At 49.9% G+C, this 16,098-nt stretch overlaps 1 protein-coding gene across 10 annotated transcripts in view; it reads right to left on the bottom strand.

The window, feature by feature from the left end:
• Window positions 1–16,098, bottom strand: part of FNBP1 (formin binding protein 1) — a 143,084-nt gene that overhangs the window by 3,638 nt on the left and 123,348 nt on the right. For 5 of the 10 annotated variants that reach the window (XM_047831307.1, XM_047831305.1, XM_047831303.1 and 2 more), the window contains 5 exons: window positions 12,941–13,050; window positions 6,581–6,713; window positions 5,167–5,288; window positions 4,732–4,871; window positions 143–3,068 (listed from right to left, as the gene is read on the bottom strand). In XM_047831307.1, the coding sequence (XP_047687263.1) occupies window positions 2,893–3,068; window positions 4,732–4,871; window positions 5,167–5,288; window positions 6,581–6,713; window positions 12,941–13,050 (681 nt within the window). In that variant the 3' untranslated portion in view covers window positions 143–2,892. Of the gene's footprint in view, window positions 1–142; window positions 3,069–4,731; window positions 4,872–5,166; window positions 5,289–6,580; window positions 6,714–12,940; window positions 13,051–16,098 lie in introns of those variants that run through there. The other 5 variants (XM_047831308.1, XM_047831306.1, XM_047831304.1 and 2 more) reach the window with 2 other exon arrangements.

The following is a 16,098-nucleotide window of genomic DNA, read 5'->3' on the forward strand; positions in this document are numbered from 1 at the left end:
GGTGGGGGCGGGGAAGGGCAGGATTTTTAAAAAGCATTTGGCCGGAAAAGTTCCCCGTTACTGAAGACAAAAGAGTTAAACACCCGTATTACACAGAATAATTTTCTCGGAAAGGTGAAGAATCATTTAAAATACACAACACTGAGAAAAATACGTTTATTAGAGAGGCAGATACGAGGGTACAGCTGAAAGGTGCCAGACAGATTCTTTTCTTTTAGGGTAAGGAGAGCGAGACAATCATGTTGGCCGCATTCAAACAAAACTTACTCAGAGCCCAAGTGTCTACAATAAACTCAAGTGAGGAGGCAGCCGGCAGGGGGACCTAATCCTTCCGGCTTCCCCAGCGGTTACAAAAACAAAAAAGGTCATTAGGCAGCAGAATCACCAATAAAACAAACAGACAAAAGAGTAAAACAGTAAAACAACGAATTCAAGGCATCCTTTGAGTTCTTAGCATCCTTTTAGTTCTTAAATTGCAGTATATACAAATATAGTGGGGGGGGGGCGGTGGGGGGGGGAGGGGATTACGGGCATATTTAACAGAAAGCAATTAAAAAAAAAAAAACCAAACCATAAAAGAAGGTTAAGTCACAATCCAACGGACCCATTGGACGCTCCTCTAGTCTAAATATCTTGTCAATCATTAAATAGTCACATAGTAGATCTCACACACACACACACACACACACAAGTGCACAGGCACAAAACAGCTGCTTGAGTTCTGGGCGTCAGGAAGCAGCAGTCCACAGGCTGGGATGGGTTTGCTGGGGGTGGGGGGGGTGCAGTGGGGAAGGGTGTTCTTGGGGGTCCCGACCAGATTTAGAAACCAGGTGGGGAAGACAGGCCCCTACGTATACACTAGTCACCTCTAAGTGTGCCTCTAAAATAAAAGGAGAAAACTTCATGAACAAGCTGAGACTTGTCTTCTATTGTAGCAGATTAACTGGGCGAGTGGAAACCAGAGTCTACACTCTGGGCAGAAATGGGCATCCTGATTCTTTGAGAATCGTTGCGGGATTTCTTCTAACACCCGGTGCTGCGCTGACCGGCTTAACCGGAAGCTACAAAGTGTCACTGTGCTGTCCCCGATCCTGTGTCGGCCTCTGCTAAGGGCCTGGGGCACACAGCTGCAAATCGCGATCATTCATTTACACGCCCAAGCCGGCCGCCAGGCCCCCCCGCCGCAAACCAACTGAGCCATCTTCTGAATCAAATCTGCACAACCATAAGGGGGAAAAAACAAAAAAAAAAAGAATTCATGCCCTGTCATACTTCCCAAGGGAGGCTTCAAAAGGCTAACGTCTTGGCCATTTTAAGACTTCTTCAATGTTTAATTTGCTTCCCGCAAGCAGTTCATCGTCCGGAAATGAGTCCAGCAGCGGACAGAAAGCTTGGATTTTAGTATCTGGGGTCTCCCGTGCGCTTGGGTCCGTGCTTTCTGCTAGAATGTGCAACAAAAGCACTCCTGTCTCCTGCCAGGTGCTGCCCCCGCCCAGGAGCTGCGGTTGCTTTTCAGATCAGCCGTATTTATTATGAAAAAAAAAATTTTTTTTTTGGTAAAGTCAGCTGTAAATTGACTCGAGCTTATAAAAGGAGCTCACAACGTGAAAACCAGGAGCTGATTTCCCACTTAAAAGTAGGAAAGACATGAAATGGTTTTCGAAGCCAAATAAAAGGGAAATCTCAACCTGACCCCTTTATTCTGAGCTGGTTCTCTGGGATCTCAGGGTAGATTCTTGAAATGGGGACAGGCACTGGGCTCGGTACCCGTCTACGCATGTGATCAATTTCACTACCCATCTTGCCAATTTGAAAAATGCAAATCCCCATGTGACCCAGATTCCTTTCAAGACGGTGAAACGCTTTATTTTACTCCGGCCATGGTTAATTATACAAAACAAGCGAGCAATTCTCAAACAGTTGTCCGTAAATTCCTATTTTGGGTCTTAAAGAATGCCAGGGATTAAAATAAAACAAAACACCTTTGAAAAGTGATTAGCCGGGGTCTGCGTGTAAGAGGCAGCTGGTGGCGAACCAGGTTCTATTTATGGCCCCACCTGGGGAAGCGTGAGCTGCCTACGGCCCCCGCTTGCCACAAAGTCTCCAACAGAAACGCACTGATTTTTGTTAAGTTATCCGAACAGCACCAGGGCATCTGATGGGCTCGGTCAACCGCAGAGGGAGGATGGCAAAGTCAACTGGTTAATCGTTAACCGAGCTTTTCCGGGTTTCAGTGGGTTGTCTGGGATCACGCAGCCGTGACAGGCTCATCACAAGAAACCAATCGCGATCTTAAACGTGTTTAAGGAAAAAAGACACACTTCTTAGTACCAACATAGGAATCTCCTCACTCTTTTCCTCCAGGAGGGGGAGGTTTTATTTCTGACTTCTTCCAAAGCGGACGACTGCAAGATCGAACTGACCAACTTGCGGAGTTCAACGTGTTAAGTTACAAAACGGAACGTCCTAGGGCAGTTCAACGGGACACAGATGCTACAAACAGGAGGGCTGAGGTCTTACGGCACCCCTCTGATGCGCGTGTGGACGTTTTAAACTCAGAAACGTCGACGAGAAGCTAGAAGGGCAACTTTGTTTTTCTGGATGCCTACAGGTAACTGCCAGAGGCAGGACTGTTTGTGGATTGCAAACGACAGCATCGTAAGGGGGCAGTTGGAAGCTTTCCACATAATATTTCATTAGCGAGCGAAACTTGATTATCGTCAAAACTAGCCAGGGAAAGCCGGGTGTGAGACGCCTACGTGCCCACCGCGCCCGGCCCAACGACAACACGCACGCGGGTGTCCTCCATCGAGACTTTGAGGGACTGCCTGTAACCGCCATAGTTGTGGACGAGACCACGCCAACTTTTTTTTTTTTTTTTTAAAGTTGTTATTAAATATAAGTCTTAGCACCTTTGGCATTTTTGTCCAAATAGACTTCGACGTACGAAGTGGGGACATAACCCTCTTCTTCGTTCCTCCGGATGCGGGTCCACCCGTCACCTTTGTCTTCCTCTATAACGTACAGCGTTTCTCCTTCCAGTACTGAAATGGTTCCTTCATTCTGCCCTGGGGAAGCAAGATCAAGAGTATTTTAGGCTTCTCGCGCCATCCTGGTGGGGCACACAGGGGAGCCTGGCCGTGAGGAAAGGACAGCCAGCAACAGAGGCACCCACCCCCTCGCCCGTTCCCCTCCAAGGCCTCCTCCCTCACAGAAGCTTCTAGGCCCTCCCCCCAAGGCCCTTCTCCAGTTCCTCCAGGGAGAGCCCTCCCCTCCTTCCGGGGAAGCCAGGTGTCTCCCCGGGGAAGGGGAGGGGGGCTCTTTGCGCCGCTCTTCCTCTCTCTTGCGGAGAACAAAGGCCCAAGGCTTTGATGACCCCTTTCCAGGCAACATCCCGACTTCTCTTTCTCCCTTTCTGGTTCTTGTCTGGAGCGAAGGTTCCACTTCTCCCTGCGATCTGCGTCCACCTCCCTGTTGCCCTGGCACCTGAACCGCCGGGCTCACGGTTATGTTATTATTACGAATAATAACACAAATCCCAAACCACGACTTCCTCCTCCTGCCTTCCCACTTCAGGGGGACCCCAGGAAGGCACCCTCGGGACCCCTCTCCGCTTTCCTCCCCCTCTCCGTCCCCCGCTTCCCATCAGCCAGGAGTCTGAGCGGTTGGCTGACCGCGGCACCTCGGTGCCCACTCTCGAATCGCGGTCCCCAAGACCATTTGCGGGAGACAGTTGCCAAAGTCTAGCCCCCACGGCTCAAACAGCGTTCTGAGCGCAGACTGTCTGGGGCGCTGTTTACAGGGGGTGCCGTAGGGGTGGGGCCGAGGTGTGGGAAGGAGGCAACATCGGCAACGTTTAACCTGGCGCTTTCTTGTCACTATCAACATTTGGTCTGTGGCAGGGGAATCTGTAAGATCCCTTCGTTCCAGGGCTTCCCCAAACCAACCCGAGCTCGGACGGCTTCTTCCACAGCATCCTCGTTAGCTTTCTACAGGACATCGCGCTGGCAACGCTCGGCTAGTCTTTCTAACCCTCCGTCCCTGTTCTCTGGTCCTGCACATGTGACAGTAAAGAGCCTAAGGTATCCGCACCCTGCTCAAATGCTTTCAATAGCTCCTCCGTTATTGCCAAGTCAAATCCAAACGCTGCTCTTACCCCCGGCCCCCCGCACAGGTACCACTTTCTCGTCTCAGATTCCCCTATTCCTAAGACCTCTAAGCTCCAGCCGCACGAGCCCATGCTTTCCTTCCCTCCCTCCCTCCGATGTACAGCAGCCTGGAGGGTTCTCTGAGTTCTCTTAAGGATGGGATCTCACCTCCACCCCCCCCCCACAGAATGACTGATGTCCCCCTGTCACTCTGTACCCCTCTTCTGGTAAACGCTGCAAATCTGTGTCTGCTCTCTGATCTCCGGGGGCGGATGCCAAGCCACACCCACCCACATCCCCGCCCCCCGGGGCCTTTCCAAGACAGGGGCTCCAGAAGTCCTGGAAAGACAGACGAAAAATCATCATCATCCCACACTGTCTGCTGCAAGTAAACTCCACCAAAGCTGTTCGGTTGTGCGGACCGAAGGGCAAACTATACAGCAGTCAGCCACGTGACGATGACGATGACGACGGCAACTCTGAGCAGAAGGAATCTTCTAGAAAGATCTAGAAGGCTTCAGAACGGTCACAGCAGGAGGAGGGACAGCGTGCGCAAGCGGGGAACCCCGTGGGCCCACGTCACCTTCGAACGTGTAGAGGGCTTTGCAAGTCCCGATGGCAGGCAGGGGCTCCTCATCATCAAACTCGTCGTCGAAGTCCGTGGCCAGCACCTTCACCTCACTCTCCTGACTCTGCTCCTCCGTGTAACTGCCATCCGGGCTGCTCAAGAAAGCAAAGCACACAGCAACTATAGCGACCGACCCCAGTGAGGGCTCAGACTCTGCCACCGTGCGAGCTACGTGCTTGCACACACGCCCCCCCACCCCCCACCGTCCCCCGCTAACGAACACCATCTCGGGTCACCCTGCCTGTCCATCCCCGCCCCACGCGGCATCAGGGACCCGAGTCGTGGCGAAAGGGCGGCTCAGGCCCCACGGGCGCTTTGGTATCAAGAAACCACCTTATGCTCCTTTCCAGCCTCCAGAATCGGGAAGCGAACACAAGCGAGATACTGTACCTCTCGCGGTCCTGAGCGCAGTTGTTGACCGTGGTCGGGTTCTGGGCCTCGTACATTCCGCTCTGGCGCCGGGCCTGATCGCCGCGCGCTGGCAGCCTGCCTTCCACCTCGGCCAGCCAGGCCTGCGAGCAAGAGTGACGGAAGGCCCTGGTCTGAGCTCAGCTCAGGGCCCGACCGTGGAGTCCTACGGCCCCACGCGGGGGTTGCCCGATGGTCACTGAAGCTGAGACTCCAGAAGGACTCCATGGGGGGGAGGGGTGGCGACAGGGGCGGGGGGGTCCCTCCAGTGTATTTGCACTTGGCTGTACCACCGCTTCTAGCTCGCCTCACCTCGGAGACGTAGAAGCAAAGGCACTGAGGCAGCTGTGACAACGGGGCGGAAAGAACACGGGACGGGACCGCGTCACACTCTCGGGCTTTTTGCAAACAGCCGTGTGGTTTCAGATGCATTGCTTCCAGTTCCTTCTGGTTCCAAAATTCTGTGACCTCGAGGTCACACGGGGAAACAGGAGGACCCTGCCCCACGTAAGCAGTGACTCAGTTTGAAAGCCACGCTTCCTTTTTTTTTTGGGAGTATCGGTCTCTTGAATAGGGAAGAAACATACATATAGGAAATCCAAAGTAGAAGAAATTGCCCTCGGCGACATTTGAAACAGGGTAAGAGAGGGGCGAGAATGAAAGTGATCAGAAAAGGACATTTCTAGGCTCTAGAGACTCAAAAACAGTACCAACTGATGGATGGGCTCCAGGAAGAATTTTAAAAACGCCCCCGTTGACCCTTCCTGGCTGCAAATCACCTATTCTGACGGGAACGATCGGTTACTAATGTATCTTTCCGTGTTTTGTAGCCTTCACGTTTGGGGGCAAAAGAAGCCTTTGAGTGCTCCTCTCTCGGTCCTTGAAACATTTATTATTTGTATTTCCCACTCACTTCTGACCTGTGTCTCCTCCCGGTTTTCACAGACATAACCCTTTAATAACGGGGCCTTTGAAAGAACAACAACATATTGGAATTGATTTTTTTTTTTTAAAGTTTTTTTTTTGATTCCCGGCGGTGTTGGACGATTACGTTCTTCCAGTTGTTTCCATGACCAACAGAAAACGAAGCAGGATCAACTAAGGGAGGCACTTCTGGAAAAGTACTGTGGATCCCAATACGACTTTGATCGGCATCGGCGTTAGGAGACATAACGGACCGAGGGCGTGCTGAGGGGCCGAACGCTCGGTGCACGACCATTTCCTCTTACGACAACTGACAACTCGAGACCCACCCCTTGAGACCCACCCCGACACCTCTGGCTGAATCTCCAGACACACTGTGACCGCGCCCCCCCCCCCCCCCCCCGCCCCTCCCTCTGTTTCTGTCTTTCTTTTTTTTTTTCAACAGAGCTTTTCAACCCCAGCTTTTTCATACCTCAAATTTCTGGGCTTCTAGCCGCAGTTTTTCTATATTTTGGCTGACTTCTGTTAATTTGTGATCCAGGCTGGCTGGGTCTCCCATCTGAGGATTCTTTAGGTAAACATCTTTCATTTTTGTTATGGCATCTCTGGAGGGGGGTGAAAAAAACCAAGAATGAGCGGAACACGGTGAAAGGTGAATGTCACGAGCTAAGTGTATTCTCCTGACGCCCTGGGAACCGTGTGAAGGTTAAGCAGGGGAAGATTGGGTAACGTCTGGGTTGGCGGGGAGCATCGGGGCGTGCCTTCCTTCTTTAAAACTCTGTAAAGGGGCGCCTGGGTGGCGCAGTCGGTTAGGCGTCCGACTTCAGCCAGGTCGCGATCTCGCGGTCCGGGAGTTCGAGCCCCGCGTCAGGCTCTGGGCTGATGGCTCAGAGCCTGGAGCCTGTTTCCGATTCTGTGTCTCCCTCTCTCTCTCTGCCCCTCCCCCGTTCATGCTCTGTCTCTCTCTGTCCCCAAAAAATAAGTAAACGTTGAAAAAAAAAATTAAAAAACAAAACAAAACAAAACTCTGTAAGAATTCGCTACCCAGGCCTGTGTCATCCAGAGACAGTTATTAAACTCTCAGCCGCCTCTTCTGAATGCTACCTGGTGTCTCCCCATTGCCTTTAGCAGTTGAGAAACGTGAATCGATCCTGACCCCTCCCCTTGCCCCAAACGACAATAAAACCACAGCAAACCCAGAGATTTCCTTGTGCGCATCCTTCACGCAAGCCAAAGCGACAGCTGCCATCCTGGGTCCTGTGGGGTATCGTTCGCTCACCCCGAGGAGAAGCACAGTTAACTGCTTTGCAAATTTTCCTACACACCCCTTTCGGCTATTAAGAAACCAGACCCATCCAGTTGGTATCCATGATGGGAGAGCAGCCGAGCCTCAGAGCTGCATACAGCGAGATTCCACGGCCTTCCTGAAATCCGGTGTCGGAGGCCCGCCCACAGCAGCCCGAGTAAGGGATCCCCATGCTTGGGTTATCTCTAGGACCACAGAGCCGTATTAATTTGAACTCTGGCTTCAAGGAACCTTCAGAGGGGATCAAGATGTTAAAAAGTTTAGGGGCGCCTGGGCGGCTCGGTCGGTTGAGCATCCAACTCTTGATTTCGGCTCAGGCCACGATCTCGCGGTTCGTGAGTTCGAGCCCCGCGTCGGGCTCTGCGCTGACAGCCCGGAGCCTGGAGCCTGCTTCGGATTCTGTGTCTCCCTCTCCTGTGCCCCAAAATAAATACACATTAACAAATTTTTTCAAAAAGATGTTAAAAGCTTAACCCAAGTGACTCTGCAGGTGGTAGTGGGACAACTTTAAGGAGCTTCCGTAAAAGACACTCTACACCCATCATACGACATCAGACCAATGAACCAAACCCTATTCTGAGTCATGGGAAATAGTTTAAATTTAAAAAAAAAATTTTTTTTTAAAACATTTATTTATTTTTGAGGCACAGAGAGAGAGAGCATGAACAGGGGAGGGTCAGAGAAAGAGGGAGACACAGAATCTGAAACAGGCTCCAGGCTCTGAGCTGTCAGCTCAGAGCCGGACGCAGGGCTCGAACCCATGGACCGCGAGATCATGACCTGAGCCGAAGTCGGACGCTTAACCGACTGAGCCACCCAGGTGCCCCTAAATTTTTTTTTTTAATGTCTATTTATTTTTGAGAGAGACAGAGACAGAATGCGAGTGGGTTAGGGGCAGAGAGAGAGGGAGACACAGAATCCGAAGCAGGCTCCAGGCTCCGGGCTGTCAGCGCAGAGCCCGACGCGGGGCTCGAACCCACAAACCGTGAGATCATGACCTGAGCCCACAAATCCTCCCCATGCCTCTACCCAACCCCTCACATCTGAGCGCAGCCGTCCCGCGGCTCCTCTGAGGGCACCCACTGCTCGCTGTCCCTGAGGCCACAGCTTCAGAACAGCCCTCCATCCACCTGCACTCCCCGCCCCCTCACTTTGTTCCACTTCCTTCTTTTCCATGGCATGTGTCACTTTCCAGCACGACATAATTTATCATCATGCTTCTCGTTCATCGTCTCTCTCTTCCTACCCGATTAGAAGCTCTTGAGGAAGCCCTGGGGGGCTCCAGCTCTCATTGATTTGGTATCTCCCCGCTGGCGGGCCCATACCTGGCACACAGTAGGTGCTCAATAAATGCCGGCGAGATGAATACGTGTCCTGACGGCAAACTGTAGCGTCCACCTGGACGCAATTCCTCTCTTGGCTTCATGGCTACACCGCCAGCTACAGCCCGATTTCTCTGCAAATCTTCTCAAGAGACTTGACGCGATTCTCTTCCTCCTCTCTCTCCTGATCGGTCTCTCCAGAAGCTTAATTTCATTCATCTTTTCAGGGGACCAACTTTTGGATTTGTCGATCCCCTTTGCTGAGGGCGTACTTTTTTTCCCCTACATAACTAATTTACGTTCTTTCCTGGCTTCTATTTATCTTTGGTTCCATTTGCTGTGTTTTTTCTAACTTTTTTTTAAATAATTTTTTTAAGTTTATTTATTTATGATTGAGAGAAAGAGAGAGAGAGGGCACAAGCTGGGGAGGGGCAGAGAGAGAGGGAGACACAGAATCCGAAGCAGGCTCCAGGCTCTGAGCCGTCAGCGCAGAGCCCGACGTGGGGCTCGAACTCACAGACGGTGAGATTGTGACCTGAGCCGAAGTCAGACACGTAACCGACCGAGCCACCCAGGCGCCCCCTTTTCTAACTTCTTGAGATGGATACTTAGCTCACTGATGTTTAGCGTTTTTTTTTTTTTTAATTTTTAATATGTATCATAAAGCTCTAAGTTTCCTTTTATGAGTATCACCTTAGTGATAGCCCAGTAGCTGATTCGGAGAATGTGCGTTCAGGTTCAGTTCTGCTCTGTATATTTCCCAGTGCCGAGTATGACTTCTTTAGTCTCTGAGTTATTCAGAGCTACATTTCTGAATTTCTAAATTTTTGTTCTTGGTAACCAGCTTTATGTCAGGCTTCAGGGAGCACACCTTGAATGCGGTCTCCCCTTGGACGTTTGTAGAGATTCGCTTCATGAAAACAGGATGTGCTCAATTTTTGGAAATGTTCTGTGGGTGCTTGAAAAGAATGCGTACCATGCAATCATTGGATAGACGTGTCCTGGGTCAATGTGATCAATCCTATCATTTAAATATTCTGCCCCGAATGTGTTAAATCTGTTCTGTCAGTTATGGACAGAAGAGCATTAAAAAAAAAAAATCTCTCCCTACAACGATGTGTTTGTGTTTCTTGTACACACTGATGTCCAAGGGTTAAGAGCAAAACCTTGTTTATGTTTTGAGGTCATCTGGTCCTACGGATTTAACTGAGCTGTTTGGTACTCGAAGTATTTATTGTTATAAAGTTGATCCTCCTTGAGCTGAATAGTTAGAGGGTTTTTTGGCCCGAAAGTCAGTCTTCCTTCGGTCGGCACTGGCCAATCAGTGGATGACAGATCTTTTTCCATTCTTTTATTTTCAACCTTTCTGTACCTTACAGGTGTTAGGGGTGCCCTGGAGCCTGCTTCGGATTCTCTGTCCCCCTCTCTCTCTGTCCCTCCTCCACTTGTGCTCTGTCTCTCAAAAATAAATAAAAATATTAAAAAAAAAAAGAAAAAGAAAAGGGGCATCTGGGTGGCTCAGTCAGTTAAGCATCTGGCCTCGGCTCAGGTCATGATCTCACGGTCTGTGAGTTCGAGCCCCGCGTCGGGCTCTGGGCTGATGGCTCAGAGCCTGGAGCCTGTTTCGGATTCTGTGTCTCCCTCTCTCTCTGCCCCTCCCCTGCTAGAGCTTTGTCTCTCTCTCAAATAAATAAACATTAAAATAATTTTTAAATGAAATCTACCATCAACTTTGTGCTTCTGACTAATCCTGTCTTCTGTCTTCTCCTACACACAAATGTCAGCGGCATGACATAGGGTTTGTTCATCACTTTATCCTCAGCGCCTACGCTATTTCCTTGTACACAGTACATGCTCACTAAACAGTCATTTAGTGAAGGTTTAAATGTGATTTGCCTAATTACCAGCAAGGCTGCTGGAGGGGTTAAAAGGTTAACCAGGTTCCCTGGCCATGACCCAAGTGGCAGAGGAAATTTTCTACGTAATTATTGGACAGCGTCCGGTGTCATCTCGGATACTTGAGTCCTGACTTCCTACTCTCGGACAGAACACAACTGCTCACATAGTAAACGGCATGAGGTTTAACTGGCTTATAGACACCGATGACCCTTTCTGTATTTGGTCCCACGTGTAATTAAAAGTACAGGGACAAGGTTTTCATTTCAGGAGGTGTATTTCTAATATAAAACAGCAGCGAAGGTAATTATATGTGCTGCTACATTTTATATGGCGTAACAGGATTTATAAAACCCACCCACTTTTCAGGAGCTGCTTTACCAGAGGCAAATAAATAAATAAATAAATAAACAGCTACTTTTCTTTTGCATGTACTTTAACTGTACTGACCTACCAATTGTTTGATTTATGCATAACCAAATTTTATTTTTAAAAACGATTTTTTTTAGTGTTTATTTATTTTTGAGAGAGAGACAGAGACACAGAGCACAAGCAGGGGGAGAGAGGGAGGCACAGAATCCAAAGCAGGCTCCCGGCTGCAAGCCGTCAGCGCAGAGCCCGACGCGGGGCTCGAACTCACGAACCGTGAGATCATGACCTGCCGAAGTCGGACGCTCAACCGACTGAGCCACCCAGGCGCCCCTGCATAACCGAATTTTAATCCCAGCTTCCATATCGTTCAAATTACACAGAGTCACTTTTTGGCTACATGCAGAGCACAAAATCTCAAGTTATCTTTTAGAAAATCTCAAGTTCAAATCTCAGATGGATCAGTGACTCACCTAACTCACTCAGGGAGGATTTTAGAAGGTGGGAGACGATTAACAAAGTGGTTTTTCAATCGGGATTAGTAGCAAGTATCCCCTACGTGATATAAAAGATGTACAGGTTATAAACGTGGGAAGCACAAGGGAAGACAGATATCAAATCTCTTCCATTTTTTTTTTTTTGTGGGTACGATTCTAGGAACTTGCAAAACAGCTCTGAAAACTGGGACCCCGGAAGGGGAGGCAGAAGCTGGTCAAGAGTCAGCAACCGTCACCCCCCTGACGGCTGGCGGTGTGTAAGGCGTACTGTGATTTATTTTCTAGACACTGTCAATATGTTCCGTAACAAGATACGGAGACGCGAGAACCTCTGGGAAGGCTGACTGTCATTCAACCTCAGGGAGAAAAACAGGCACGTTTTGGACCCAAAGCTAGGACATGGGGCAAGGGGGAGGGGCTAGAGTCACACCATGTTTCTCTTCCTCATTTGTACACGAGACTTGGCTCTGGGGCACGTGGGTGGCTCAGTGGGTTAAGCATCTAATTCTTGATCTCGGCTCCGGTCACCCTCTCAGTTTGTGAGACAAAGCCCCGTGTCAGGCTCTGCGAGGACAGTGCGGAGCCTGCTTGGGATTCTTCCTCTCTCCCTCTGTCCCTTCTCCCCCTCCTCTCTCCCTCTCAAAATAAACAAACTTAAAAAAAAAACAAAAAAACCAACCCTCAGCTATACAGTCACGATTTAAAAAAAGAAGAAGGTGGGGGGGATGGGTGAAGCAGGTGAAGGAGATTAAAAGCACACGGATCATGATGAACACTGCGTAAAATATGAACTGTCGAATCACCACATTGTCCACCTGAAGCTAATACGACACCGCACGTTAACTCTACTGGAATTAAAATTAAACACCTAGAAAGAAATACAAAATTTAAGGGTCGCCTGGCTGGCTCGGCCGGGAGAGCGTGCGACTCTTGATCTCGGGGTTGTTGAGTTCAAGCGCCACGTTGGGGGTAGACGTTACTTCAAAAGAAGTAAAAAAAAATTTTTTTTTAATGCAGAAATATAGAAAAAAAAATAATCTTATGTATTTTGTTGCCCAAACTCAGAATAAAACCTATTTGTGAAAAGAATTCTCCTGATCGGTACTGAAGTCCTCCAGGAGACTCTCCGCGACAAAACACGCGGCCGAAATAATCACTTATGTTGAACCCGTTTTAGGATTTCCTGTCTTTCCAAACTGAACCTGAATTCCTTTTTCTTTCTTTCTTTCTTTCTTTCTTTCTTTCTCTCTTTCTTTCTTCCTTCCTCCCTTTCTTTCTTTCTCTCTCTCTTTCTTTCGACTTTTTTTTAAGTCATCTCTACACCCAACGTGGGGGCTCGAACTCACGACCCCGAGACCGAGCGTTCGCGAGCTCCCCCCGACTGAGCCGGCCAGGCGCCCCCGAACCTGAATTTCTCAGTAAGTCACGCTGCTGCACTCTACCTTTGGTCCATCTCCTTTTGAATTTCTTTATTTAATTCATCGACTTTCTGCTGCAGCTTTTTCCTTCTCTGCTCAGGCGGGAGGTTGCTGAAATCCTCCGGTGCGGCGCCCTGCAGATGCAAACATGCGTGAGCCAGCGGCAGGGCTGGGAAACAGACACCGAGCGAAGCCTGCAGGAAAGATGCCCCCAGACCCCGGGGGCTGCAGATGTCCGCATGTGTCTTCATGAAATCGGTGGAGCCCTTTCCCACGACACCCAGCTGAGTCGCAGAATCAGTGCATGCAAACCGCCAAGGCAAGTCCCACAGACCGGTTCCCGCTCCAGGTCTGCCGGCCCAGCCGCCTTCCGCCAAAGGCAGAGAGCGAGGCAGAAGGAGAAGGAAGGAGGCGGAGAGTACCTCTGACCCCCGCGAGAATCCACGAGAAACCCATTTTGCGACAGATTCTCCACTTGACCGTCAGGGTCGGTGGCATCGCTGAAGTCTGAAGGAAGTTTGGAGTTTCTGCTTCCTTCGTAAAACACAGGGACAAGCGCCCCTGTCACCCATGTCCCGTCAAAGGCACTGCTTTCCTCCCTGATCTTTCTTCCCATTTCTGCACACAGGCCGAGGCCGAAAGTTTCCATCCCCAGCAAGTGACAGATGGGACATCTGGCTCCTCAGAGACCGTGGGTGAACAGGACATTAAAACATATATCCTCCCACCTCCCCACCCCTCACCCCCCACAGGACCCTTCCCTCTGAAAGTCTGGTCACGCCTTTTGACATCTAGAGGGTGACCACAGAAAAGTCCGCGGAGAGCTCGCGCCCCGATCTCCACACCGGCTTCCCAGCGTGCAAATAAATCCGTGCCAGCTGTTTCCAATCTGGCAGGAGGAGCAGATTTTGACATCTCGATCCCCCTTCAGAAACGATTCCTATCTGTCCTCCGTGCCTGCGATCTGAGCAGAAAATATCAACAGCGAGCTTCCAGACAGATGCTTACGCGTTAGAAGCTGCGGCTAGGCTGTTGGTCCCCGAGTGCTTTGACTTCAACGAGGCTGTGACCATAAAGACAGAGAAATGTATTCCACAACCAGGGAGAAGCCAAGGAATTGAGAAAGAGATTCCGCGCCCCCCCCCCCCCCCGCCCTGCTTTCGAGCCAATTAAACAAAGACCAGACTGGCTCGGGAGGGGGTGGAAAAGAGGGGACCCGGCTAACGGAATTCCGAAATCAAGCTGAATTTGCCAAGCGGCTAATATGGTGCTTTGTGACCAAGGCTCCTTGGCTGCCTGTGACAGGATGCCAGGTTGCTGGGCTGGAAGCGTGTGATTCAGCAGGGTTTACCCGAAGGCCACGCACAGACCTCTCAGCTGATGCTCTCAGACTTGTGCGCGCGTGTGTGTGTGTGTGTGTGTGTACGTGTAAGAGAGAGAAGATTTGAGTGAAACCAGAACAGAAGTGGCTATTTCCCTGACGGCAAACCGAGCCAGTCCAATCGCCTCGAGAGCGAAGATGAACCAGAAAGAAATCAGACTTGTTTTTTCCTTCCCACGTGCTACTACCGTGTCGGTAACACTTGAAACCCTCAATCGTGTGCTTTTTCACTTGGCTGAATTCGGCCGCCGGGCCTGCGAGCACGAGACTCTGTCCTCGTGCTGGGTTGACTCAAAACAGATCAGCATGCTTTCCGGAATGGAGGGGCTTTTTGTTCTGTGTTGCTTTTCGGTGCTGCAACGAGTCACGGCCGCCAGGAAACCTAGCGAGCCGTTGATGTCGATTCACTGATCTTCACTAAGCCTGACTGTGTGCTGGGAGTCCCGAAGAATTTTTTTTTCTACAAAGGATGGAAAAGGTCTCATGTCTGCACTGGTCAGTGCGGTAGCCGCACAGAGCTGCTGCACATCTGAACCGCGGCTCGTGCAACCGTGGGACTGCTTTAAGTTTGCGTTTCATTTTCCTGAACTGAAATCTGAAGAGCCACATGTGAAGTGTGGCTACCGTACGGGACGGCACAGGTCTAGCTGGAGAACAGGTGTAAGATTTGCGTTTGGTGTGTCCACAGCTGCAAAGGGATCTTCAGTAAAACGGACGGTTTACTTAGGACTTTCGAACAGATGCCCTCAACAACAAAAAAGTTAATTTTAATCATTTACGAAAACTAAAAACGGTTAAATGATGAAGGAATGAATTAGGGCCCTTTGATAGATATTCCGGGTTTCTGTATTGCTGTTTAGAAACTAATCTCGGGGCATCTGGGTGGTTCAGTCAGTTAAGTGCCCCGAGTTTGGCTCGGGCCATGATCTCACAGTTCGTGGGTTCGAGCCCTGCATCGGGCTCCGTGCTGATGGCTCACAGCCTGGAGCCTGCTTCGGATCCTCTGTCCCCCTCTCTCTCTCTGCCCCTCCCCTGCTTGCACGCTCTCTCTCTCTCTCAAAAAATAAATTAAAATATTAAAAAAATAGAACCTAATCTCATGCGCTATGCCTCAAACAAACCTCATGTCGCCCTTGGAGATGCAGGTCGTAACTTCTACATCCAAAGGAGCGTATGGTGTCTGGAAGTGCCTTAAAAGGCCATTGTGTCCAATTAGCTTTCTAATTCCATGAAGGAATTTGTATTTCTAGCTTCGGGTCAGAACAGACTTTCTGAAGTCTTTGGAATGGCCTGGTTTACCAAGAGACTGGCCACACCAGGTGGCACTGGTGTTTCAGGATGGGGGGGGGCGGCGGTCAAAGCACGTATGGTTATTTTAAGTGGCTGTGGCTCTAGGAGGAATTTGTTTTACTCATTTCTGGAATCAAACACTTGCTCCGGAGCATTTCCCCACAAACAGCCCAAGCACGAGCTGCTTCCTGGGATTTTATGCTTGTCTCCACCCCAGGCGTCTCTGGGCAACACTCCACTTCTTTATTAGCGTCTACGTAACGATATAAAGCAACAATTCAATACCGGGTGGGTAAAATGATTTCTATCTCAGACAGAAAGACCGCCTAATATTATTAGTGATATTATCCTTTGTTGCCAGCACCTCAGCAGAAGAAGAAACACAGAAAGGGCAAGGAAGGAACCCCAGTATCTGAGAGACGCCTACGTAATTGATCTAATTTCTCCCCAATTGTTGCTGGCGTTGAACGCAGTTCATGGAAACATTTAGAATGTTTTCCTTCTTGTAGAC

Source organism: Prionailurus viverrinus, chromosome D4 (assembly GCF_022837055.1).
Source record: "Prionailurus viverrinus isolate Anna chromosome D4, UM_Priviv_1.0, whole genome shotgun sequence".
NCBI classification, from domain to species: domain Eukaryota; kingdom Metazoa; phylum Chordata; class Mammalia; order Carnivora; family Felidae; genus Prionailurus; species Prionailurus viverrinus.